Source organism: Nilaparvata lugens, chromosome 14 (genome assembly GCF_014356525.2).
Source record: "Nilaparvata lugens isolate BPH chromosome 14, ASM1435652v1, whole genome shotgun sequence".
Taxonomy (NCBI): domain Eukaryota; kingdom Metazoa; phylum Arthropoda; class Insecta; order Hemiptera; family Delphacidae; genus Nilaparvata; species Nilaparvata lugens.
This window is the reverse complement of record NC_052517.1, coordinates 21,210,376-21,237,341: the sequence shown is the minus strand read 5'-3', so window position 1 is coordinate 21,237,341 and position 26,966 is coordinate 21,210,376. Positions and strand designations below refer to the sequence as shown.

Below are 26,966 nucleotides of genomic sequence, written 5' to 3'. Positions count from 1 at the left end.
TTTTTCCTTTTATATTATTCTTGAAATGCAAAATTTCCAAAAACCTTGTATATATGTCGACGCGCAATTAAAGAAGGAACATACCTGTCAAATTTCATGAAAATCTATTATCTCGTTTCGCCGTAAATGCGCAACATATAAAAATATAAACATTAAGTGAAATGCCAAACCGTCGACTTGAATCTTAGACCTCACTTCACTCGGTCAATTACGGTAATTCATTTTCTGTGGTTACATTTACAAATCATATAAATATGATCGGGAAATAACAACAGGCATGTAACAAAACTATTCTGTTCCCAAATTTTGATAATGAATAACATGCCCGGAGAAATAGGCTAAAAATTATGTCTAATTCATCAATGAAATCATGGAGTCTCCATACAACATCCTATAGTAAGTTCAGTTCCTAAAGTCAGCACCTGACCTTGGCAAATGAAATTGACTCACTTCTAGCGCTATCTGCTTTGTGGAATGATAGACAAGGATAACAATACCATTGCTAATCAAATATTGTCATTATAACGTGGACCTCACTATAGAACAAGAACAACCACAACATGATACAGTATCAACACAATATGATACAGTATCATCTCAACTTGATACACAACACTATGATTTGATACATTCGCTATCTGCTTTGTGGAATGATAGACAAGGATAGCAACACCAATGTTAATCAAATACTGCCATTATAACGTGGACCTCTCTATAGAACAAGAACAACCACAACATGATACAGTATCAACACAATATGATACAGTATCATCTCAACTTGATACACAACACCATAATTTGATACAAAACTTCCAAAGTTTGATTGCATTCTACAAACCATGGCATATCTTCTAATGCTATCTTTTCTCTGACTATATACTGACCGTGCCTAGTATCTCATGCTTTTTGCGGGCCTGTAGGACGGTGACACACTGGGCGTGTTCGAGTGCCGTGTGGCGGAAACACTTCCTAGTGGCGGCCAGTAAATGCTGGCTTTCCTCTATTTCCGAGGTGCGAGTCTTCTGCGCTTGCGCATTGCGACCCAATGCCAGGTCTAACTCGGCCGAGATCTTGTCGAAGTGGTGACGCGATTCTTTCACACCCTTTATGTTTCTGCAAATTATTAAAAATTATTTATTTAATAATTCAGAATTACACAACTTACAGAAAAGTACCACAGGCTTATAAGCCCAAAACGGTTCCAATTCTAATTTATACAACAGTCCAAATGTAGCTAGGTTATGAGTGTCACTTAACATTCTTCAATTACACATTCAATTTACAATTCAAAACACAGAAAATAAGATAGAAAATTGGATACCTATGAGACAATATTTCAAAAATTTTATCCTCACTCAAAGAAATCACTGTATTCTGGTAAAGGCACATCAGACACAACAATCAAATTTAAATTTATTATTTTGCCATAAAATAATACTCATGTCAAAATATAATCGATGAAGATTACAGGAGGAGAAGGAGAAAGAGAAGAGGAAGAAGGAGAAGAATATGATAGAGAAGAAGATAATGGAAATGAGATAAAGAGAAAGGAGAAGACACATAATTATTATCCTATCATAATTATTTAATACAATCAAATTTTTAAATTATCATAGAATATCACAAGAAATAGTGAAAAATAGATACTTGATAAACTGAGAACTTGACTTCCAATAGGGTGTATAGTGAGGTCCACGTTATAATGGCAGTGTCTGATTAGCAATGGTATTGCTATCCTTGTCTATCATTCAACAAAGCGGATAGCGCTATCTCTTTCTCGCTTTGCTCTGTTGCTAGATCGTCTCTTAACAATGTAGAATTAATAATTGATTAACAAAATATTTCATCTTAATTATGAAATAATTGAAAAATATAATTCATTGCTTAGTAAAATATAATTGGTTATTTTTGAACAGTTAATATTATTACATCAATAAACCTGTATCAGCTACCGTCTATAGAAGGCATTGACAAAACAGAGGTTCGGCAACGTTGTTCTCCTATCTTTCTTCACTGCCATTATAACGTGGACCACACTAAAGCCCTGCTCAACTTTCTTGAATGATTGTCTCAGAGTTGAGACTAGCAAATTGGGGCGTAGCTCTCACTCGCCTTTGTTTTATTTTGGTCTTATTTTGAAACTTATAAAATTTACTATCGGGCGGAGCCCTGCAAAGGCGAGCGTAGCGAGCCTTTGCTTAACGGCATTTAATTTTGTTTATTTTGCCTTTTCTTGTTTAAATTTGAAACTTCTGAATTTACTATCATGTGGAGCCTTTGCTTAACGTCATTTCAATTTCAACCAATTTGAAAGATTGTAATATCAATTGATTTTAACTATAGTGAGGCCTACTTGATAATGGCAGTGGAGAAAGATGGGAGAAAAACTTTGCCGAACCTCTGTTTTGTCAATGCCTTCTATAGACGGTAGCTGATACAGGTTTATTGATGTAATAATATTAACTGTTCAAAATAACCAATTATATTTCATTAAGCAATAAATTATATTTTTTCAATAATTTCATAATTAAGATGAAATATTTTGTTATCAATTCTACATTGTTGAAAGACGATCTGGCAAAAGAGCAAAAAGATAACGCTATCCGCTTTGTTGAATGATAGACAAGGATAGTAACACCATTGTTAATCAAACACTGCCACTATAACGTGGACCTCACTATAGTATTACTCACTCTTTGACGAAGACAGTGAGATTCTTGAGTATAGTTCTGGATGCCTGGTCGAGCAGCATGGTGTGGAATTTGTTCATCTCTTGGAGGGCCTGAATGAGTTTGTTGAGTCGCGACATGGTGTCAGGCTGATGTCGGAAACACACGCTCAGATCCCAGAGAGCGTTCGCGAACAGGCTTTGGTTTCCAACGTACGTCTTTCCTGAGTCCACCGTTTGGCCGCATACTTTTAGCACCTGGAAAAATATTCGATAATTTATTAGATACCGTAATTATTTGAAATATCAATAGATTGATCATAGGTTTTACCGGAATATAGTGCACTAAGGGGCATACAATCTGTAAAAAACGAATATTGATAAATTTTTGAGAGTAATAATAATTGACTGAAGCGAAGCTGAGGTCTTAGTTTCGACTGGATTGGCTTTTGTAGGTTTGTTTTTTTGTACCGCAGTTACAGTCGCAGTTATTGTCCGATTTGGATGAAATTTGGTATGCAATTTCTTTGAAACAAGGCGCAGAAACGTATGTGTACCGATTTTTGAAAAGACCTCCGGTTTTAATATAAATTGTGCCGCTCTAAAATGTGCTGTATTGAATGAATGGTATCGTTGGAATACTATCGATAGAGGACAAGAGTTGTCAGCGGTGAACCTTGAAACGTCTGAGCCGCTCCAAATCATATTGTATTTATTAATTGAAGAAAACTTCTCACTTGATTGCACCCATTTCTTCTTCCCTTTTCAACACGATATTTCCCTGCTTCATAGATGAATAGTTTCTAGACCTACCAAACCGGCCGGAGACATCACAGCTTAGTTAGTTAGCTCTTGTTCTCGTTTAAGTATGAGATCGGAAACCGACTTGTGAGCATAAACATTCTGCATAGGCATAACAAGCCTCCATAACATTGAATCCACTTTTCATGAAAAACATTATTAGCAACCTTCTGTCATTGTCACCAACAAACCCATCTTATTTAGAATCATTTTCCGTCTCACTATCGTCTGTGAGACGATTCATTGTCTAAATTGCCTACTGCATATTCCATTTTTCTGTCAGTTGACCTATTTCTTATAGCCTAATCAATTGTTAGAAAATGTGTAATATTGTAAATATGGGGACGATGAAAGTACCTCCTTGAAAGACATTTATAAGTCCGGTGTCCCTGGATAAGATGTCTTTAGCACTTTCAATGGAGATAATAATAGATGATATGGATAAATCTTCACAATATGCTCTACTTTCTTAATGGCCTTCTCATTAGTTTGAAAGTTGTAAGCTATTCATAAGCGAAATCTACTGTTCGCAGAGCTACTAGTTTAAATTTTTAAAACAACTTTATTGATTGATTAATTTTTTATCAGAAATGACAATGTATTGCCAGGTCTTTCAAGACCCATTACAAGACAGACTTGTAACTTTTGAGGAGACAGAGGAAGTGTAGGATGATGATTAGGTGTTTGAGGAATAGGAGAAGAAGAAATAGAAATTGGCATAAAAGGAGGAGAATATTGGGGATAAGAGAAGAAAAGTAATGAGGGGGTTTTAGTAGACAAAGACCAACTGATAAACATGGGAGTGACCTTGCAAAAACTTTTGTTGTTATCGGGGTTTGAACCCGGGACCTAACTGCTGGAAGGCAAGCACTTTATCCACTAGACCATGACGGTGACCACGGATTACTTCAAGAGCGAGATGAGGAATAGGTACATAGAAGTACTCTAGGAGATGGCAAAGAGTACTAATAGAAGTGCAACAGAAAGAATAGAGTTAGAGATATAAACTATTAAAATATTTCAAAAATAGTTTACCTTTTCTAGTTTATGCTCTAGGAGTTCTATTTGAGATTCCTGTTCCTCTAGCATAGATCTGTGAAATAGACAACAACAAAATAGAGATGAGTAATGAATAAACAATATTTTACTGTTGAGAAATTTTGTTTCACAACTAAGTCTACAAACTAAATTTTGCAAATACTGTGAAAACAGTTAGCCTAGTATATTAGCATAAAAATTGAAAATCTTTAATTTAATTTAAAAAAAAATAGTATAGAAGCAAAATAAAAATAGTACCTAGCACTTTGGTTTAATTAGTGCAAATATAAATTGACATCTTTATTGGAATAGTTCATTAATAGTTGATTAGATAAAACATATTTTATTATATTTTTAATAATAGGAGCAGCAGGAATTTTATTGATTTATTTTAAAGTACATGAAATCACAATTCATAACCTCAAAAAAGATGTGGAATAATGCAGCTTGATAAGGTACTTTATTTACTCTGTGGAAGTAGTAGTTCCTAATAGTTCCACAATTCGCTGCTAGGTAGCGCTATCTGTCCCGTTCTGGAGAATCTTTTCCTTCTGAATTCCAGCATTCCAGTTTCCAATTTCCAACCCAGTCTCCTTTCATTCTCTAGTTTGACACATTTCTCCAGTGTATTGTGTGGGTGTTTTTAGTGAATAATCAATTAAATTTGTTCGATTATTGATTGTAATTGTGTATTGTCAAACCATTTCAACCAACGTTTCAAATTTCGGCGTTCAAACGGTGATTATAATTGATTTCCATTCAGGATATACAGTGAAACTTAGTCGTTATTAGAACACCATTGCTGAATAACAACAAAACTGGAGGTGAGCCTTTTGAGGTTAATTATTGGGTTTGTTTTATGATTTCTTCACATAAAAATGATGAAATCATACAAATTTGAAAGCTATATCTGTTTGGAAATTGTTAATCAACCTTTGCTTATTTGCTGGATCGTTTTGGAAGGATTTTACGACGAAATTTCTTTGGATAAAGATGGTTGAGTAGTTTAGGTTAGATGCTAGATTGAAAAGATTGTGTTTCATGGTTTCATCTTTGAATTTCGTGGTTCGGGACCCACGTAGATCCATCTTCTTGTTTTAATTCATAACAAGTCCTTTCATAGAATCCTTTACAACTTTATAAATAACTCGTAAATAATTACATGGCCGTTTTGAAGAATGTAATTATGTTTATAAAATGAATAATATGAATCATGTGAAAACTAACTGTAAAAGTAAATTTGTAATCTTCAAATTTGTCTTTCTCATCCTTTGTAATTTCACGATCAGTATTATTCATAGTAATAATTCACAATTAGGCTTATTTTTCATCATTAATTAACTTACGAGTACTTGTAAATTATTGACTTATTGAAAATATGAATAATGAATATTATTTCTCTTATATAAAAATTGTGAGTAACATTGCAGTTTGTAATGAATCATTACATTTTTATTCCATGTTAATTTGTCAAGCAACATTTATCTTTATATTGGGATTCTCATAATAAAGGCAACACCTGAATAACATTGGTGTTGCTATCCTTGTCTGTCATTAGACAAAACAGATAGCTCCATCCTTATCTCTATCTCCACAGTCCACACTGTTGCCAAATATAAAATTATTTTTCTCTCCCTCAATCATTAAAAGATTTGAACTTGTTGTAAAAATAAGTTGAATCCGGTTGCACAAAAGCCTGTTAAATTTTAATCATGATTGAATGTCACGATAACCAATCAGAGAAGGGCTTATGGATGAAGTTTTCTGTGATAGGTTCTCGTAGAATTTAATTACGTTTAAAATTTAACAGGCTTCTGTGCAATCGAGCCATGGAATGGATCATCAATGTCATAACAAATAATTATCTTTTACAATTTTAAGCTGACTTAATAATTTTAATATCAGTTTTTTACTTACATCTTGGGGTTTTGGTCAATGTAGATTTCGTTTTTAAAGTCGGCTGGTAGAGACATTCGTTTCGTTAAATTTTTCAAATTTGAATATTTCCTCCGTTGAAAACATTTACTTCGTCTTCTAGATGATTCCATTTTTTGTGTCTCCTATTTTTATTTTATCAATTTTTTCTTTCGCCTATCACTTCCTTATTCACTTCATTTTCCTTTATGACACTATTTTTAGACCAATAATTGTACCTATGTTAAAACACGTTTCACTCAACATAACCTCAAAACTTCAACACCTTATCAACCTGTTGAATTCATTTAAGTTTCCTTCAAAATATTTCACTCATAACACTGATAACGTTTCAACACTGTTAACCTTGTATAGCCCATTCTCGGAATGTACACTATTTTATTCTACACTGTTCCAAAAGTTACAACAATTTTAATTTGAAACGTTTCACTCTGCTACCGATACTATAACTTATTAAAATAATAAGGAACGCTGATGATTCTCCCCTCCAATAAAAACTGAACAAATATTTCGGCGATATTCATTCCAAACTTTCAGTATTTCTTATAGAGATAACACATAATGCTTTACATTTGCAACCTATCCACACAGTTTCAAGTGAATTCTACTATATAGGCATATATTGTTATCATATTTTTTTGCTAGACGTCATTAAAGTAGAACAGTAGATACGGTACACACCTGTGTTCTATATTGGTTATTGGTATTTTATATCTCTATATTTTTCCAGTGGTATTCTATATCTATATATTTTATTGGTTATTCTATATCTATATTTTTGAGTGGTTTGTCATACTCTTATCTTCTATAGTGAGGTCCACGTTGTAATGGCAGTGTTTGATTGGCAATGGTATTGCTATCCTTGTCTATCATTTCAAAAAGCAGGAAGATAATGTATCATATCATAGTGTTGTGTATCAAGTTGAGATGATACTGTGTCATATTAGTTTGATACTGTATCATGTTGAGGTTGTTCTTGTTCTATAGTGAGGTCCACGTTATAATGGCAGTATTTGATTGGCAATGGTATTGCTATCCTTGTCTATCATTCCAGAAAACAGATAGCGAATGTATCAAATCATAGTGTTGTGTATCAAGTTGATATGATACTGTGTCATATTAGTTTGATACTGTATCATGTTGTGGTTGTTCTTGTTCTATAGTGAGGTCCACGTTATAATGGCAGTAAATAAAGATAGAAGAATAGCGATGCCGATTCTCTGCATTAATTAATTATATTTAATTATATTTCTACACTGTAAAAAACAATTGGCATCGTTGTGGACCTAGAAAAGGATAGTACCACCGGCTTTGTCGAATAATAGACAAGGATAGCAGAACCAAAGTTGATCAAATACTGTCATTATAACGTGGACCTCACTATATCCTTGTCTATCATTCCAAAAAGCAGATAGCGAATGTATCATATCATAGTGTTATGTATCAAGTTGAGATTATACTGTGGCATATTAGTTTGATACTGTATCATGTTGTGGTTGTTCTTGTTCTATAGTGAGGTCCACGTTATAATGGCAGTGTTTGATTAGCAATGGTATTGCTATCCTTGTCTATCATTCCAGAAAACAGATAGCGAATGTATCAAATCATAGTGTTGTGTATCAAGTTGAGATGATACTGTATCATATTGTGTTGATAATGTATCATGTGGTTGTTCTTGTTCTATAGTGAGGTCCACGTTATAATGGCAGTGTTTGATTAGCAATGGTATTGCTATCCTTGTCCATGATTCGACAAAGAAGTTAGCGAATGTATCAAATCATAGTGTGTGTATCAAGTTGAGATGATACTGTATCATATTGTGTTGATAATGTATCATGTGGTTGTTCTTGTTCTAAAGTGAGGTCCACGTTATAATGGCAATATTTGATTAACATAGGTGTTGCTATCCTTGTCTATCATTCCAAAAAGCAGATAGAAAATGTATCACATCTTAGTGTTGTGTATCAAGTTGAGATGATACTGTATCAAATTGGTTTGATACTGTATCATGTGGTTGTTCTTGTTCTAAAGTGAGGTCCACGTTATAATGGCAGTGTTTGATTAACATTGGTATTGCTATCCTTGTCTATCATTCAACAAAGCGGATAGCGCTATCTCTTTCTCGCTTTGCTCTGTTGCCAGATCGTTTTTTTACAATGTTGAATTAATAATTAATTAACAAAATATTTCATCTTAATCATGAAAATTTATTATTAAATTATTGAAAAATATAATTTCTTGCTTAATAAAATATAATTGATAATTTTAAACGAGAATGAACAGTTAATATTACATTAATAAACCTGTATCAGCTACCGTCTATAGAAGGCATTGACAGACAGAGGTTCGGCAACGTTGTTCTCCTATCTTTCTCCACTGCCATTATAACGTGGACCTCACTTTAGAACAAGAACAACCACATGATACATTATCAACACAATATGATACAGTATCATCTCAACTTGATACACAACTCATGATTCGATACATCCGTTATCTGTTTTCTGGAATGATAGACAAGGATAGCAATACCATTGCTAATCAAACACTGCCATTATAACGTGGACCTCACTATAGAACTAGAACAACCACAACATGATACAGTATCAAACTAATATGACACAGTATCATCTCAACTTGATACACAACACTATGATATGATACATTCGCTATCTGCTTTTTGAAATGATAGACAAGGATAGCAATACCATTGCTAATCAAACACTGCCATTATAACGTGGACCTCACTATAGAACAAGAACAACCACAACATGATACAGTATCAAACTAATATGACACAGTATCATCTCAACTTGATACACAACACTATGATTTGATACATTCGCTATCTGCTTTTTGGAATGATAGACAAGGATAGCAATACCATTGCTAATCAAACACTGCCATTATAACGTGGACCTCACTTTAGAACAAGAACAACCACATGATACAGTATCAAACCAATTTGATACAGTATCATCTCAACTTGATACACAACACTAAGATGTGATACATTTTCTATCTGCTTTTTGGAATGATAGACAAGGATAGCAACACCAATGTTAATCAAATATTGCCATTATAACGTGGACCTCACTATAGAACAAGAACAACCACATGATACAGTATCAATACAATATGATACAGTATCATCTCAACTTGATACACAACACTATGATTTGATACATTCGCTATCTGTTTTGTGGAATGATAGACAAGGATAGCAATACCATTGCCTATCAAACACTGCCATTATAACGTGGAACCCACTATAGAACTTGAACAACCACATGATACATTATCAACACAATATGATACAGTATCATCTCAACTTGATACACAACTCATGATTTGATACATTCGTTATATGTTTTCTGGAATGATAGACAAGGATAGCAATAGCCTACCATTGCTAATCAAACACTGCCATTATAACTTATATATGTTATTATATAAATAATAATAATGCTCACAGTTTGTAATGAGTCTCGTAATATTAAAGTTGTTATATTTGCCTCATTGCAAGGTGTTGCTTTGCAACTTATGTGCCTTTTCGCTTTCAACTTACAACGTATTTTGCCATATTGCAAGTGGGATAAGTGGCATGCCCTCTTGACGACCAAACGTTGCACAATGTATATGGCCTTGTAGCACTGTTTTATGTCACTTAAGCCTGTTTATCTTATCACGAAAATTGCTAAGAGAATGATTCATTGACTTTCCACTTATAGAGTATTATTCATATACTATGTTTTCCGGCTTATAGTTATTTTAAGGTGCGTACAGATTTACGCGCCGCGAACATGAGCAATTCACTTTCAATCAGCTGATTATATCGTAAATCTGTACGCACCTTCAGAGATACAGGAATTTTGACAATATTTAGACTTGGCAATAGTTTTGTCTCCTTTCACAATCCTGGAGATATTTAGGTATTATTAAGGCTCAACTGACACTTAGGCGACTCAGGTGGAGAAGAGACTGGACTCTAGTGGAGACCATGTGTTTCCAAATGGTGACACTTAGACCAGTCGATTCTAGTCTCCGCGACGTCACCATTTGGAAACACATGCTCTCCACTAGAGTCCAGTCTCTTCTCCACCTGAGTCGCCTAAGTGTCAGTTGAGTTTAAGGTATATTTAGGGTATAATTGAGGTATTTTCTATTATTTTGACCTCAACTTGAGAATAATTTTTCTTGTAGTAGCTTACTACGTCATAGAAAAAAGATACTAGTTTTCTTTACTTTAGTGAGGTCCACGTTATAATGGCAGTGTAGAAAGATAGGAGAGCAGCGTTGCCAGTTCTCTATCTTCTATAGAGGATAGCTGATACCGTTATATCTCATGTAATATCAACGGTTTATTTTTGATTGAAATATTCAATAATATTCCATTCGCCAAGAAAATATATTTCTTTGATTAAATAATAAATTTTCATAATTATTGAGATTAAATATTTTGTCAATTATTCTATATATTTCCACATTGTTAAAAAAGGATCTGGCAACGTTGCGGAGCTAAAAGAGGATAGGGCTATCTGCTTTGTCGAATGATAGACAAGGATAGCAACACCAATGTTAATCAAATAGGCTACTGCCATTATAACGTGGACCTCACTATAGAACAAGAACAACCAAAACATGATACAGTATCAACACAATATGATACAGTATCATCTCAACTTGATACACAACACTATGATTTGATACATTCGCTGTCTGCTTTGTGGAATGATAGACAAGGATAGCAACACCAATGTTAATCAAATATTCCCGTTATAACGTGGACCTCATTATAAGTGTATAATTCCTGATTGAATATATTAAATAGAGAAACGTATTCAAGCATTATTTCAGTAGTAATAAATAAAGGATTACATTTATGTCCGGTTCCACAAAGCTCGGTGAAGCCTTTTTTTTAAATATTTTCAGATCAGGTACCGTACTCGTACTCTTTTTTCGCGATCACCCATCCAAGTCTAGTCCTCAGCTATCGTTACGTCTTATTAGAAACAGTGTATTTGCTTATCAGAATATAAGTTTACTACATAGAAATTTATTAACTGAAATTCTAGAAGGCGTTGTCAGTACGGTTCCGTGGTGTAGTGGTTATCACATCTGCTTTACACGCAGAAGGTCGCCAGTTCGATCCTGGCCGGAATCAAATTTTTTTGCACTTTGAAAAATCACTTCTCGGCAAAAAATCATGATAAATAGCCCAGTTTGTTGAATATTAATTAAATTAGCATCAATTACCGGGGTTCTACAATTTAGTAACTCTAATTTTGTTATTTAATTTTGGAGACACGAATAAAGGGTACTGGTGATTCTATAAAAATGAATTTTATTAATTTATTTGTTGCTGGAAAATTGTTTTTGTTATCAGTTCTGTATTTATGGAAAATAATATTGATTCACGTGAATATTTTCGATTGAGATTCTGTAATTTTGAAGCCTTCAATTTAGAAGCTGGTCCCGTGTTATCGGATGGGCACGTTAAACTGTCGGTCCCGGCTGAAGTATGACAGTCGTAAGGCCCATTGACGGCTTAAATTATATATTCAGGCGGTGGGACCTTCCCGCAAGGGACTCCCCACCAACAAAAGCCATACGAATTTACTTTTTACTTAGAAGCTGGTCTTGAACTTTTATTGGCTTCTGGCTTCAATCCAAATTAAGCACTCACCCCTTTAGAAAGCCACTTCCATTTCAATCTTTTTTCATCCTCCTCCTCCTCCTCCTCCTCCTCCTCCTCCTCCTCCTCCTCCTCCTCCTCCACCTCCTCATGATCCCTATCCGGCTCCTCCTCCTCGCATCTACTCTCACCTCCTCCTCCTCCGCTTCCTCTTCTTCTTTTCCTCTTTCCTTTCAATAAAATCTCAGAATCTCTCATTTTTCCAATCATTATTCAGGCTCTTCTGAGCTTTAAACTCAATATCTGATAACTTTCTTCACCCCCCTTGCTTTTTTCTCATCTTTCTCCTTCTCCTCCTACCTCTCCTCCTCATTTTTCTGTTCCTCCTCCTCATCTCCCTATTCCTCTCCCTATACCCTTCTTCTATTCTCCTTCTCCTTAAACTTTCTTCTTTCTTCATCATCCTTCTCCCCTCCCACTTCTCCTCTTCCTACTTCTTCTCTTCCTCCTCCTCTTCCTCCTCCTTCTTCTGATCTCCCCATTACCTTCTCCTATTCTTCTCCTTGAACCTTTCACCATTCTTCATGTTATTCTTCTCATCCTGTTCCCCCTCCTCTTCTGCTCTTCTCCTTCTTCTCTTCCTCTTCCACCTCCTCCTCCTTCTTCTCTCCCCATACCGTTCTTCTGTTCTTCTTCTCCTTGAACCTTTCCCATTCTACATGTTTTTCTTCTCATCCTTTTCCCCCCCCTCTTCTGCTCTTCTCCTTCTTCTCTTCCTCTTCCACCTCCTCCTCCTCCACCTCCTCCTCCTTCTTCTCTCCCCATACCGTTCTTCTGTTCTTCTTCTCCTTGAACCTTTCACCATTCTTCATGTTTTTCTTCTCATCCTTTTACCTCTCCCTGTCCTCCTCTTCATCCTTTTTTCTCCCTTCTCCTCCTCGTACTCCATTAAAAGGGTGAACAAGATCAATATCAGGGTGCATTCGCTTAGAAAAGCGATTGTGCATTAGAATATGAACGGATAAAGTGTGCCATGCTCCTTTATTGTTCACTTATTTATAGATCTTTATAGATCTCTGTATATCACACTTGATATTGTGTTACAGTGATACTGTATTGTGTTTTACTGTGGCTGTTATCACTGTACTCACATATAGGTACTCTTTCCTCTCTTTCTCTCTTCATCTCTTTGGTAGAGAGTTAGTGGGAAGGATATTTTTAATATTCTTTCCGAAGAATGGACATTGATATGTACAAAGCTCTGCCAATTTATGTACATGCATTACAATATTATCTTGTATAGTTATTTCAAATTGCTTTGAATCATTATACATTTCAATTATTATTTTCTTAGTTTATGTTATGTAAATTCATCTAAAACTTCGCTTTATTGTAAGCTATGGTATAAGCCAGTATTACAATATTATCTTGTATAGTTATTCCAAATTGCTTTGAATCATATCATTATACAGTTCAATAATTATTTTCTTAGTTTATGTTATCTAAATTCATCTAAAACGTTGCTTTATTGTAAGCTATGGTATAAGCCAGTATATATTGTAATCTACATAAGTAAAGTACTCAATCAATCATCTCCTTCTAGTTATCCTCAACCTCAAAATAAACATTTTAAAATATTGTGCAATAGAATACTACATTGTGAAATATACTTCCTCCTCTTACCTGTGACCCATCACATATTATGGAATAAAAATGTCAAAACTAATAATAATTATTATCTATTGTCTGTTGCAGAAACCTCATCATCATCACCAACACAAAAATTCTTCAAAGCCAGTGAAACCTCTATAAAAATCTCTTGTAGCTGGAGTCTATAAACAAGACATGTGAGAGCTTGTGATAGTTGCAAGAAGCTTAGAAGTTGTAGTTGAAAGTATCACATAGCAGAAGGCAACAGAAAGAAGTTGGAGATAAGTGGAAGCAAGATTGGCGGTAGTCACATCACATTCAATAATTCTGGAGACGTGGAAGGTCAAGGAGGTGAAGAGGCAGGGGGAAGGGTTGGAGAAGGGTGTGAAGTGCTGGACAATGGGGGGACACCGACAGTGGCTGGTGGGGAAGAGAAAAAAGAGGAAGAAGACAGTGTCCGGCTGGTCAGGAACCAGCTGCGACATCAGGAGGAGTTTGACCTCCAAGATCAACAGGTGCCTGATGTAGATGCCGGTGAGGTGGCCGGATGGTGCTGTCCCTCCAGAAGGGTGGACCTGAGCGGGGTTGATCAGATCCCAGGGTCAGATTTGGTGGAAGCATCAGGTTTACCATCGGCAGGGAATTTTCTGCAAAATGGCCATTCTGCAGCAAACTGTCAGGGTGAAGACGGTGCCTGCTGCTGTCCCTCGGGAATGGTGGACCTTAGTAAGGAGAAGATGTTCCAGGGTGCACATTTGCTGGAGGGGATGAGTGTGACTTGTGACATGAGTGCCCAAAATGGTGGCAGAAGTGATTATGTGAATGAAGGGCAGTGGTTGGGGTTTCTGAGTGTGAAGTTGAGGGGATGTGTGTTCAGGGATCATGGAGGAATTGCGGCCTGGTTCAAGGTGGTCTGGTGTCTTCCTGAGCAGCATGTGGTCACAGCTGATGATTGGATTGGACTTTATGCTGTTGGTGAGTTCAACTTTACATAAATTCATCAATTTATTCCAATATTTTACTCTTAAAATTGTTTTGTTTCTGTGTATTAATCAATCTCTTGTTACAGTCACTTCACTTGAAAATGAAATGACATCCCATCCAATTCATATTTTTTATTTATTCATTTACATACATATTATACAATCCAGGTGAAAACAAGAGCAAACAAATGATGTTACAACGACATAAACAGGCGACATTCACTTATGTCAATATTTACTTTATTTATTTTATTTATCCATTTATCATATGAAACACTATAATCATGATACTGTGCCTTTCCTTTTAAAAGATGATAAAAAAGATAATTTTGAATAAAATTTAGAATTTAGAAATAGGCCGACACATCTAGAAAATACCTGAGTCTATACCTAATTCATGCAGGTGAACGGGCTAGAGTCAAGAAAACTTCAATTAATCTTGCCATGCCTGATTTAATAGTTTTATAGTATAGAATAACACTACAATTTGAAATAATTGAAAAATACAAACAGCTTCAATAAACATTGGCAACTAAAATCGAACAACAGAAACAACAATTTCATGTTACTTTGGTGACATTCTTCATCTGATTCGGGGGCGCATTACTATCCCCGATTAGATAGCAATACGTCACAAAACCAAACAATATCAGTCATCAAATAACAAGTTCATTTCAACATGGAATTACTCAAGAAAGAAAAGCCCGTTGAACCCAAGTTTCGTCGATAGTAACCCATATAACCCATATCATAATAATTTTGAATCCCCACTTTTGATTGACATTCTCGAATGAACCTTTGTTTCACTACACTGCACTTTCGTTGGTCTGTACGTTGCTTTATCGTCGGGGTTACAGTACCTTGTTTTTGGCGGTGAGCTTTTACCGGTTGAATTTGGCTTGACGGCGACGTCCTCTTACGTCCCAAGACCTGTCGTCTGAACGGGTGTCTTGAAGCGGTGTTACATAAAGTTGCGGAACCAAAGGGGTGGTAGTACAAGAAGTTGGTTTGGGGACACACATGAACCGCTGTAAATATACGTATTACAGCATTAATTTCTAACTCTTTCTACAATTATTCATCAAAATCTAAAACAGGAGTTATCTATTGATTACAATTAATTAAATTCTCTCATTCTATTTGAATCCTCATATTACATAGATTTTTACCTTTAAACTACTGATTCTTTGTATCAGAATTAATGGATCTTTCTTCACAAATAATTCAAAAGTTCTGTTATAATTTAATAAATTAGCGTTCAGTTAAAAGCCTTAACGCCATGAGAAAACACAGTCAGAAAAATATTTTAAATTGTATTAAAATTTGAACATTCATTAATATTAATTTCCTGGAAAGAAAACTTTCTTCTTCGTCTATTAAGATTTCTATCATAAAATTTACTAAATAATTCGAAAGCCTTAATGACATAAGAAAACAGAGTCTGAAAAATATAAATTATAAAATGTCATAAACTCAATATGAACATAATCTTAAAAATTTCATTCCAATTTAAAGGCTATCTTCCTGACTTTCAGCAATACTCTACGATAATATATCTCCAGAAACAATAACTCAAATGTAACGTAACTTAAAACTTTCTATACTTCTTTAGAAAAAAATTTATAATTACCTTCCATCACAAATAAAATCAAAAGGATTATTCTCAATCAATATTATTAACTTGAAAAATAACAGGCTTTGTTAATACCATACTCTTATGGAAGTTTCAATCAATTAAATTCCCTAAATTATATTTTAACCTTATTTTACGTACCTTAGCGGTTATTTGAAGGAACAATTATTCGTACATGAAGAAGAAACACAATTAAACTTTTCAGGACATGGCACTACTAGAAAATTTCAACATTAATAAAAATAAAGCTAGCTCCTACATTAACTAATGAAATACTTGTAAACTTGCCCAAAAAGGGGAAACATAGTGACTACATCTTTACTCTCGTAGTGCTCCTAGCAAAGTGTGCTCCGAAACGTAATCTGGTCTCTCGACTGGGGAATCCCCACTACTGTATTTAGAAACAGGTCTCCTATTGGGCGAACGGAATCAATTTGACCAATCGTCGCGTGGCTTCTAGAGCCTTTGGACCAAATAGTAACTGCAAAATCGGTAGTTGTTATAATTTCATTGCTTGCTGTTTTCCAACTTATCGCACTTTATGTCGCGCCAGGAAGGCTAAGTTTTAGATATAATTCCATAATCTACATTCCTCGACGACTCGGAGCCACAATTTTAAATATCTATCATGGGAAACTCGAAGTCATGGCCGTTCATAATAGAGAGAGAAAATATTTATTTCGCTAACTCACTTACAAAATGGCTCTAGTCTATTGCGTATTAAATTTACTATTATAACTTGGAATAGGCCTGAATTGAAGAGAGTGCTCGGCACAATACAATTATGACATTGGAGGAAAAACTAGGCTAAGCCTGTACTATTTCTATCCAAAAATTTTGATAAAATGCTAATGTTGTACAAAAGTTTAGGTTATGTAATCACACACTGCTCCGTCACTTGATTTTCGGTCCAGGAATAATGAATTGGAAATTTCGAATGTTGATGTTATACTCTAAATGAACAGAATGTATCACAATAAATAAAAAACTTTTAAAATATTGCACTTATTTGAAAAATTTGAATACAAAATCAAAAACCTACTCACTATTATATAACTTTATATCACTTATTTACTATTAATCACAAATCAGCCGGGTGACAGAGTCTCAGTTGGTTGAAATCTTATTTCTTCAAGTTTCTTTTGCTTTCAGAAAGTCCAGTTGATACAGTATCATATATTTGAATTCAGTTGGTTGAGATCTCATTTCCTCAAGATTTTGTTGCTTTCAGAAAGTTTAGACCAAGTCCAGTTGATACATTATTATGTATTTTAATGATATACTTCAAATAATACCAGCATATTGCCATATAAAATCAGAAACCATACCACCTAACCTATTATTTTACGTTTGAAACACTGATAAACATAAGGCTATGTTACTATTGGCAATTGATTCACGTCAGAAATGATACACACTCCTTGGGAAATGATACACACTCCCTGTGAAATGATACATACTCCCTCTGAAATGATACACACTCCTTGGGAAATGATACACACTCCCTGTGAAATGATACATACTCCCTCTGAAATGATACACACTCCCTCTGAAATGATATACACTCCTTGGGAAATGATACACACTCCCTGTGAAATGATACACACTCCCTGTGTATCCTTGTGAAATGATACACATTCCCTGTAAATCCTTGTGAAATGATACACACTCCTTGTGAAATGATACACACTTTTTGGGAAATGATACACACTCCCTGTGAAATGATACATACTCCCTCTGAAATGATACACACTCCCTGTAAAATGATACACACTCCCTGTGAAATGATACACACTCCTTGGGAAATGATACACACTCCCTCTGAAATGATACACACTCCTTGGGAAATGATACACACTCCCTGTGTATCCTTGTGAAATGATACACATTCCCTGTAAATCCTTGTGAAATGATACACACTTCCTTGAACAGCTCAATTTCTCAAGAAATGTTGAAAGTAGGCACATGATAACCTGAGATCATTCATCGTGAAATTTGTTTTTATGGAGCTTATAATTTAAACTGCTGGCTTATACACTAATTTATTTATAACAACTGACAATATAGCTAACAATTCGGGTTTAACACTCAGGAAATGTTTATAATAGATTGTACGAAGTAGAAAATTGGGAAAGGATGATACATTTTGAATGCCATAGGGATATGGTATGATTGAATTGGATTCTGGATAGCAACTAAGGAAGAAGAAGAAGAAGAAGAAGAGGAAGAATTGAAAGGAGAAGATGAAGTGGAGTTGTTAGAAGAATAAGAAGTAGACGATGAAGGAGAAGAAGCAGAATTGATAGGAGAAGGAGAAGAAGAAGAAGAATAAATGAAATGAGAAGAAGGAGTGGAGTTGTTAGAAGAATAAGAAGTAGACGATGAAGGAGAAGAAGCAGTGTAAGGATAAGAAGAAGAATTGATAGGAGAAGAAGAAGAAGAGGAAGAAGTAGTAGAAGTCCTTGCTAACAGGATATAAAACAAGATGATAGTGATGAAAGAGAATTAATAATTTAATAAGACAACATAACAAGCTGGTGGATTATTCTTACTGTATTCAGACACAATCAGTGGTTATTTTCTTCAATGAGGTCCGCGTTATAATGGCAGTGGAGAAAGATAGGAGAACAACGTTGCCGATGGTTTGCAAACGAATCTTGAATCTTGCCACTGTCTTCGATAGAGAACAGCTGATACGATTGTATCTGGTGTAAAAGATTAACTGTTAATTCTTGTTGAAAATAATCAATTTAATTATATGCTTCGAGGAACATCGTTTTTCAATGATAAAATGATAAATTTTCGTAATTTGAGAACGAATATTTTGTTAACTAATTAAATATCTACATTGTTGTGGTACGATGTGGGAACATTGCGGAGGTGGACAAGGATAGCGCTATCTGCTTTGTGGAATGATAGACAAGGATAGCAACACCAATGATACCGTAATCAAATACTTCCATTATAACGTGGACCTCTCTATAGAACAAGAACAACCACTGATACAGTATCAACATAATATGATACAGTATCATCTCAACTTGATACACAACACTATGATTCGATACATTCGCTATCTGCTTTGTGGAATGATAAACAAGGATAGCAACACCAATGTTAATCAAATACTGTCATTTTAACGTGGACCTCACTATAGAACAAGAACAACCACAACATGATACAGTATCAACATAATATGATACAGTATCATCTCACCTTGATACACAACACTATGATTTGATACATTCGCTATCTGCTTTGTGGAATGATAGGCAAGGATAGCAACACCAGTGTTAATCAAATACTGCCATTATAACGTGGACGTCACTGTAGGTACAATCAGTGGTTATATTGAAGTATGAAATGAACTCTGAATATTGTTGAAGATGAATCGCCTCGAGGAACTGAAATAATCAACTGTTTAATTTCAGTTAAATATCACCGGTTACCCTTGAACTTTCTTCTTCGTCATCAACATCATCATCATCTTCTTCTTCTGCCTCTTCGTCTTCTTCTTCTTCCATCACATCCTTCTCGTTCATTTTCTCTATTGTTTTCTCCTCCTTCTTCTTCTTGTTCCTCTACCACTGATATCCCACTTTTTCTTAATTTTTAATCCTCTTTTTCTTCCCATTTTCCTTCATCATCATCATCATCTTCTTCTTCCTCTTCTTCTTCTTCTTCTTCTTCTTCTTCTTCCTTCACATCCTTCTCGTTCATTTTCTCCATTGTTTTCTCCTCCTTCTTCTTCTTGTTCCTCTACCACTGATATCCCACTTTTTCTTAATTTTTAATCCTCTTTTTCTTCCCATTCTCCTTCATCATCTTCTTCTTCTTTCATCACATCCTTCTCGTTCATCTTCTCTATTTTTTTCTCCTTCTTCTTCTTCTTCTTCTTCTTCTTCTTCCTTTACCACTGATATCCCACTGTTTCTTAATTTGTAATCATCTTTTTCTTCCCATTTTCCTTCATCATCTTCTTCTTCGTCGTCATCTTCTTCTTCTTCTTCTTCTTCTTCTTCTTCTTCTTCTTCTTCTCATTCTTCCTCTTCTCCTTCTTCTTCTCCTTCTTCTTCTCCTTCTTCGTCTTCTTCTTCGTCATCATCATCATCATCATCTACTTCTTCTTCTTCTCTTCTTCTTCTTCTTCTTCTTCTTCTTCTTCTTCTTCTTCTTCTTCTTCTTCTTCTTCTTCTTCTTCTTCTTCTTCTTCTTTTCCTACTTCTTGAAGTTCTGCAATAGTTCTAAACTTCTAACTCTGAGAACGATGAGCTTATAGCTCATACTGGTGTGGACGTGAAAAAGTCATAATATCTGTAATGTAGTAAAAAACAAGCAGTAAAACACAATCTTACCATTTATAAAAGTAATAATTTTCCAGTTTATGTCAGTTTAAGTCCGGAAAAAATGTAAATTTTATAATGAAAATTCTTCTAACTTCTTCTATGCAGTCACTCAAAACTATGGTTTGAACTGAATTGATCATGTATGTAACAGAACTTTGAACACATATTATAGTGAGGTCTAAGATTCAAGTCGTCGACGGTTTGGCATTTCTCTTAATGTTTAAATGTTTTAATGTTTATATGTTGCGCATTTACGGCGAAACGCGGTAATAGATTTTCATGAAATTTGACAGGTATGTTCCTTTTTTATTTGCGCGTTGATGTATATATCCCTACAAGGTTTTTTTTGGATATTTTGCATTTAAAGGATAATATAAAAGGAAAAAGGAGCCTCCTTCATACCATACGCCAATATTAGAGTAAAAATCAGACTATAGAATTATTCATCATAAATCAGCTGACAAGTGATAACACAGATGTGTGGAGAAGCCAGTCTATTGCTGTATTTCCATAAAGTCTATAGTTTCAATCAGGTACTTGTGGATGATAATACTGCGTGAGGTCTACTGTTCACAGAACTACTAGTACAAAAGGAAAAAGGAGCCTCCTTCATACGCCAATATTAGAGTAAAAATCAGACTATAGAATTATTCATCATAAATCAGCTGACAAGTGATTACACAGATGTGTGGAGAAGCCAATCTATTGCTGTATTTCCATAAAGTCTATAGTTTCAATCAGGTACTTGTGGATGATAATACTGCGTGAGGTCTACTGTTCACAGAACTACTAGTACAAAAGGAAAAAGGAGCCTCCTTCATACGCCAATATTAGAGTAAAAATCAGACTATAGAATTATTCATCATAAATCAGCTGACAAGTGATTACACAGATGTGTGGAGAAGCCAATCTATTGCTGTATTTCCATAAAGTCTATAGTTTCAATCAGGTACTTGTGGATGAGAATACTGCGTGAGGTCTACTGTTCACAGAACTACTAGTAAAATGTTAATAACTCAATCCTTATAGATTCTATTAGATTGAATATAACTTATCATACACATGATGATCATATGTGTTTGACAAGTACCGTTCAATCTAATAGAATCTATAAGGATTGAGTTATTAACATTTTGTTAATAACTTTGGTGTAGACGCAGCTTAACTTGAGTTATAGTATTGTTGAGTATTAGCGGGTAACCAGTGATCCGCAAGGATCTTTTATTCAAGTACATTATCAAAATGATAGGGAGAGAAAAAAAGGTAACCTTGTGCTATTCCTCTCTTAAATTTGGATAAAACATAGTCCGAAATAGGAAATAGTCTTGTAGTTCTTCAATGTAATCTTGTAGATCTGATTAAATACTTGACAAACTGAAAACTTGACCTACTGAAATCTGCAATAATTTAGAATAGGCCTTTAACCATTGTCGGTAAATCAAGAATCTATATGAAGGATTTCAAGTTAATCAGTTGAGTAGTTGAGACGAGATGATGCGTCATTCGTGAATTTCCTATCCCCTACGTGTATGAGCCAATTCTTTCCTTAATTAATTTAATTGTATGTTAGATATAAATATTTATAATATTATAAATATATCCATAAATATGAAAATAGACGTCATGATTCAAATCTCAATCAAACTCAACTGAAAGATTAACAAAGCAAAGGGAGAAAGAATGAGATGCAGATAAAGATGATGGAAACTGGAACATGATGGGACGAAAAGGAAGAAGAAGATTGATTGATTGAGTGAGTGAGTATTTTATTCATGTAGATTACATATATACTGGCTTATACACTTATATACAATAGCTTACAATACAGCAAAATTATAGATGAATTTACATAATATAGACTAAGAAAATAATTATTGAACTGTATATGATATGAAAAAGCAATTTGTAATATAATAACTATAGATAATAATCATATTGTTATGCATCTACATAAATTGGCGGAGCTTTGGACATATCAATGTCCATTCTTCGGAAAGAATATTAAAAATATCCTCCCCACTAACTCTCTACCAAAACGTTAATTTCGTTATTTAAACTAAGGATTTTTTTATTAATGGAAATATTGTAAAAGTTTTAATCAATATGAATATTAAAGAGGAAAAAAACAGAAAATTGATAAAGTAAAATAATTATATAGGTAGATAAGATCAAATAATTGATCTAATAAAATGAAGTAGGCTGAAAGTAGATCAGGGTAATCAACTTCCAGTAATATACAGCAGTATGCAGTGGATAATTGAAATAACATGAGTTTATATAATATATATATTTAATCTAATATATATATATATATATATATATATATATATATATATAATTCGTTCTATAACATGGTTTAAAGGTTTATATTGGTGGAATGGGTGAGGGATGGTTGTCATGTGATCGTTCTAGGGCCGGACAGTTTCAGTCATTTGTTCCAAAATATGAAGACGAGGAGGAGGAGAATAAGAAGGAGCGGGAGGAAGAAGAAAACGATGGGTGACAGGAGAAGGAGGATGTCAGAAAAACTTCAATCTAAGGTTTGTAGAAAATGTTGTCTTTCTACCATTTATAATCTCGTAGAACGACCTTGCTTCCCCCAAAACTGAACAGCTTACAACCACCGGAAAGGGAGGAAGAAGAGAGAGAAGAAGAAGAAGAAGAAGAAGAAGAAGAAGAAGAATGAGGTGGATGTTAACAAAGGTCCATAACTAATCACCAGTTTAAAACCTGACGAATGACCAGTATACTACAGGGATGATCATTTCAAACCCCACGATTTAATAATGGTTGCTGATGTTTGAACGTTTTCACCCCAACGAAAAAAAGAGAAATAATAATATGATCTTCTTAACTATAGTGAGGTCCACGTTATAATGACAGTGAATAAAGATAGAAGAATAGCGATGCCGATTCTCTGCATTAATTAATCATATTTCTACACTGTCAAAAACATAATTTGCACCGTTGTGGACCTAGAAAAGGATAGTACCACCGGCTTTGTCGAAAGGTAGACAAGGATAGCAAAACCGAAGTTGATCAAATAATACTGTCATTATAACGTGGACCGCACTATAGGAAGTAGATGGATGAGAAGGAGGAGGAGGAGGAGTGAGTGAGAATGATAGATTAGGAGGTTGAGCGGAAAGAAGAAAGTGAGGATGAAGGAGAAGAAAGAGTAAAAGAAGACGATGTGGAAAAAAGAAGAAGAAGCTAATGATGATGATGAAGAAGAAGGAAGGTGGAAGGAGAAGTAGAAATAGTAGTAGAAGGAAAAGAAAGATGGAAAAAGACGATGAAGAAGAAGAAGATGATGATCATGATGAAGAAGAGAGATGTTGGCTCTTTCCCATATACAAAAGGTAGGCGTGAGTTTTGAGAACTATACATCTTTGTAAACTGTCAAAAATATTTTTCTGCTACTATTTCTGTGCCTGATCCATCCAAATATCAACCAATCATGCTCCACACAATACTTTGTCCAATACTGTAGGGTTATGAGTTGTTAGTGGGCCGATTAGTGTAGATACAACACAATATTATATTATCCCAATTCAATGCGCATTCCATTCAAATATCAACCAATCATGCTCCACACAATACTTTGTCCAATACTGTAGGGTTATGAGTTGTTAGTGGGCCGATTAGTGTAGATACAACACAATATTATATTATCCCAATTCAGTGCGCATTCCATCCAAATATCAACCAATCATGCTCCACACAATACTTTGTCCAATACTGTAGGGTTATGAGTTGTTAGTGGGCCGATTAGTGTAGATACAACACAATATTAATAACTCAATCCTTATAGATTCTATTAGATTGATATAACTTATCATACACATGATGATCATATGTGTTTGACAAGTACCGTTCAATCTAATAGAATCTATAAGGATTGAGTTATTAACATTTTGTTAATAACTTTGGTGTAGACGCAGCTTAACTTGAGTTATAGTATTGTTGAGTATTAGCGGGTAACCAGTGATCCGCAAGGATCTTTTATTCAAGTACATTATCAAAATGATAGGGAGAGAAAAAAAGGTAACCTTGTGCTATTCCTCTCTTAAATTTGGATAAAACATAGTCCGAAATAGGAAATAGTCTTGTAGTTCTTCAATGTAATCTTGTAGATCTGATTAAATACTTGACAAACTGAAACTTGACCTACTGAAATCTGCAATAATTTAGAATAGGCCTTTAACCATTGTCGGTAAATCAAGAATCTATATGAAGGATTTCAAGTTAATCAGTTGAGTAGTTGAGACGAGATGATGCGTCATTCGTGAATTTCCTATCCCCTACGTGTATGAGCCAATTCTTTCCTTAATTAATTTAATTGTATGTTAGATATAAATATTTATAATATTATAAATATATCCATAAATATGAAAATAGACGTCATGATTCAAATCTCAATCAAACTCAACTGAAAGATTAACAAAGCAAAGAGAGTAAGAATGAGATGCAGATAAAGATGATGGAAACTGGAACATGATGGGACGAAAAGGAAGAAGAAGATTGATTGATTGAGTGAGTGAGTATTTTATTCATGTAGATTACAATATATACTGGCTTATACACTTATATACAATAGCTTACAATACAGCAAAATTATAGATGAATTTACATAATATAGACTAAGAAAATAATTATTGAACTGTATATGATATGAAACAAGCAATTTGTAATATAATAACTATAGATAATAATCATATTGTTATGCATCTACATAAATTGGCGGAGCTTTGGACATATCAATGTCCATTCTTCGGAAAGAATATTAAAAATATCCTCCCCACTAACTCTCTACCAAAACGTTAATTTCGTTATTTAAACTAAGGATTTTTTTTTATTAATGGAAATATTGTAAAAGTTTTAATCAATATGAATATTAAAGAGGAAAAAAACAGAAAATTGATAAAGTAAAATAATTATATAGGTAGATAAGATCAAATAATTGATCTAATAAAATGAAGTAGGCTGAAAGTAGATCAGGGTAATCAACTTCCAGTAATATACAGCAGTATGCAGTGGATAATTGAAATAACATGAGTTTATATAATATATATATATATATATAATATATATATATATATATATATATATATATATATATATATATAATTCGTTCTATAACATGGTTTAAAGGTTTATATTGGTGGAATGGGTGAGGGATGGTTGTCATGTGATCGTTCTAGGGCCGGACAGTTTCAGTCATTTGTTCCAAAATATGAAGACGAGGAGGAGGAGAATAAGAAGGAGCGGGAGGAAGAAGAAAACGATGGGTGACAGGAGAAGGAGGATGTCAGAAAAACTTCAATCTAAGGTTTGTAGAAAATGTTGTCTTTCTACCATAATCTCGTAGAACGACCTTGCTTCCCCCAAAACTGAACAGCTTACAACCACCGGAAAGGGAGGAAGAAGAGAGAGAAGAAGAAGAAGAAGAAGAAGAAGAAGAAGAATGAGGTGGATGTTAACAAAGGTCCATAACTAATCACCAGTTTAAAACCTGACGAATGACCAGTATACTACAGGGATGATCATTTCAAACCCCACGATTTAATAATGGTTGCTGATGTTTGAACGTTTTCACCCCAACGAAAAAAAGAGAAATAATAATATGATCTTCTTAACTATAGTGAGGTCCACGTTATAATGACAGTGAATAAAGATAGAAGAATAGCGATGCCGATTCTCTGCATTAATTAATCATATTTCTACACTGTCAAAAACATAATTTGCACCGTTGTGGACCTAGAAAAGGATAGTACCACCGGCTTTGTCGAAAGGTAGACAAGGATAGCAAAACCGAAGTTGATCAAATAATACTGTCATTATAACGTGGACCGCACTATAGGAAGTAGATGATGAGAAGGAGGAGGAGGAGGAGTGAGTGAGAATGATAGATTAGGAGGTTGAGCGGAAAGAAGAAAGTGAGGATGAAGGAGAAGAAAGAGTAAAAGAAGACGATGTGGAAAAAAGAAGAAGAAGCTAATGATGATGATGAAGAAGAAGGAAGGTGGAAGGAGAAGTAGAAATAGTATTGTTGAGTATTAGCGGGTAACCAGTGATCCGCAAGGATCTTTTATTCAAGTACATTATCAAAATGATAGGGAGAGAAAAAAAGGTAACCTTGTGCTATTCCTCTCTTAAATTTGGATAAAACATAGTCCGAAATAGGAAATAGTCTTGTAGTTCTTCAATGTAATCTTGTAGATCTGATTAAATACTTGACAAACTGAAACTTGACCTACTGAAATCTGCAATAATT

General features: G+C 34.5%; 2 protein-coding genes and 1 non-coding gene across 3 annotated transcripts in view; 2 read left to right on the top strand and 1 right to left on the bottom strand.

Annotated features, from left to right (window-relative positions):
* LOC111054677 (arf-GAP with coiled-coil, ANK repeat and PH domain-containing protein 2) overlaps nt 1-6,964 on the bottom strand; it is a 48,046-nt gene extending 41,082 nt beyond the window's left edge. The window contains exons 1-4 of the mRNA XM_039441061.1: nt 6,425-6,964; nt 4,505-4,562; nt 2,694-2,926; nt 885-1,113 (exon numbers count right to left, since the gene is read on the bottom strand). Of these exons, the coding sequence (XP_039296995.1) occupies nt 885-1,113; nt 2,694-2,926; nt 4,505-4,562; nt 6,425-6,555 (651 nt within the window). The 5' untranslated portion in view covers nt 6,556-6,964. The remainder of the gene's footprint in view (nt 1-884; nt 1,114-2,693; nt 2,927-4,504; nt 4,563-6,424) is intronic.
* The window catches only part of LOC111050637 (mucin-12), a 98,868-nt gene continuing 77,002 nt past the window's right edge, over nt 5,101-26,966 (top strand). Inside the window, 2 exon segments of the mRNA XM_039441072.1 lie at nt 5,101-5,331; nt 13,833-14,702. Coding sequence (XP_039297006.1) covers nt 14,441-14,702 — 262 coding nt within the window. The 5' untranslated portion in view covers nt 5,101-5,331; nt 13,833-14,440.
* On the top strand, nt 11,534-11,606 carry Trnav-uac. Its single transcript has one exon. It is a non-coding gene; the product is annotated as a tRNA-Val (tRNA).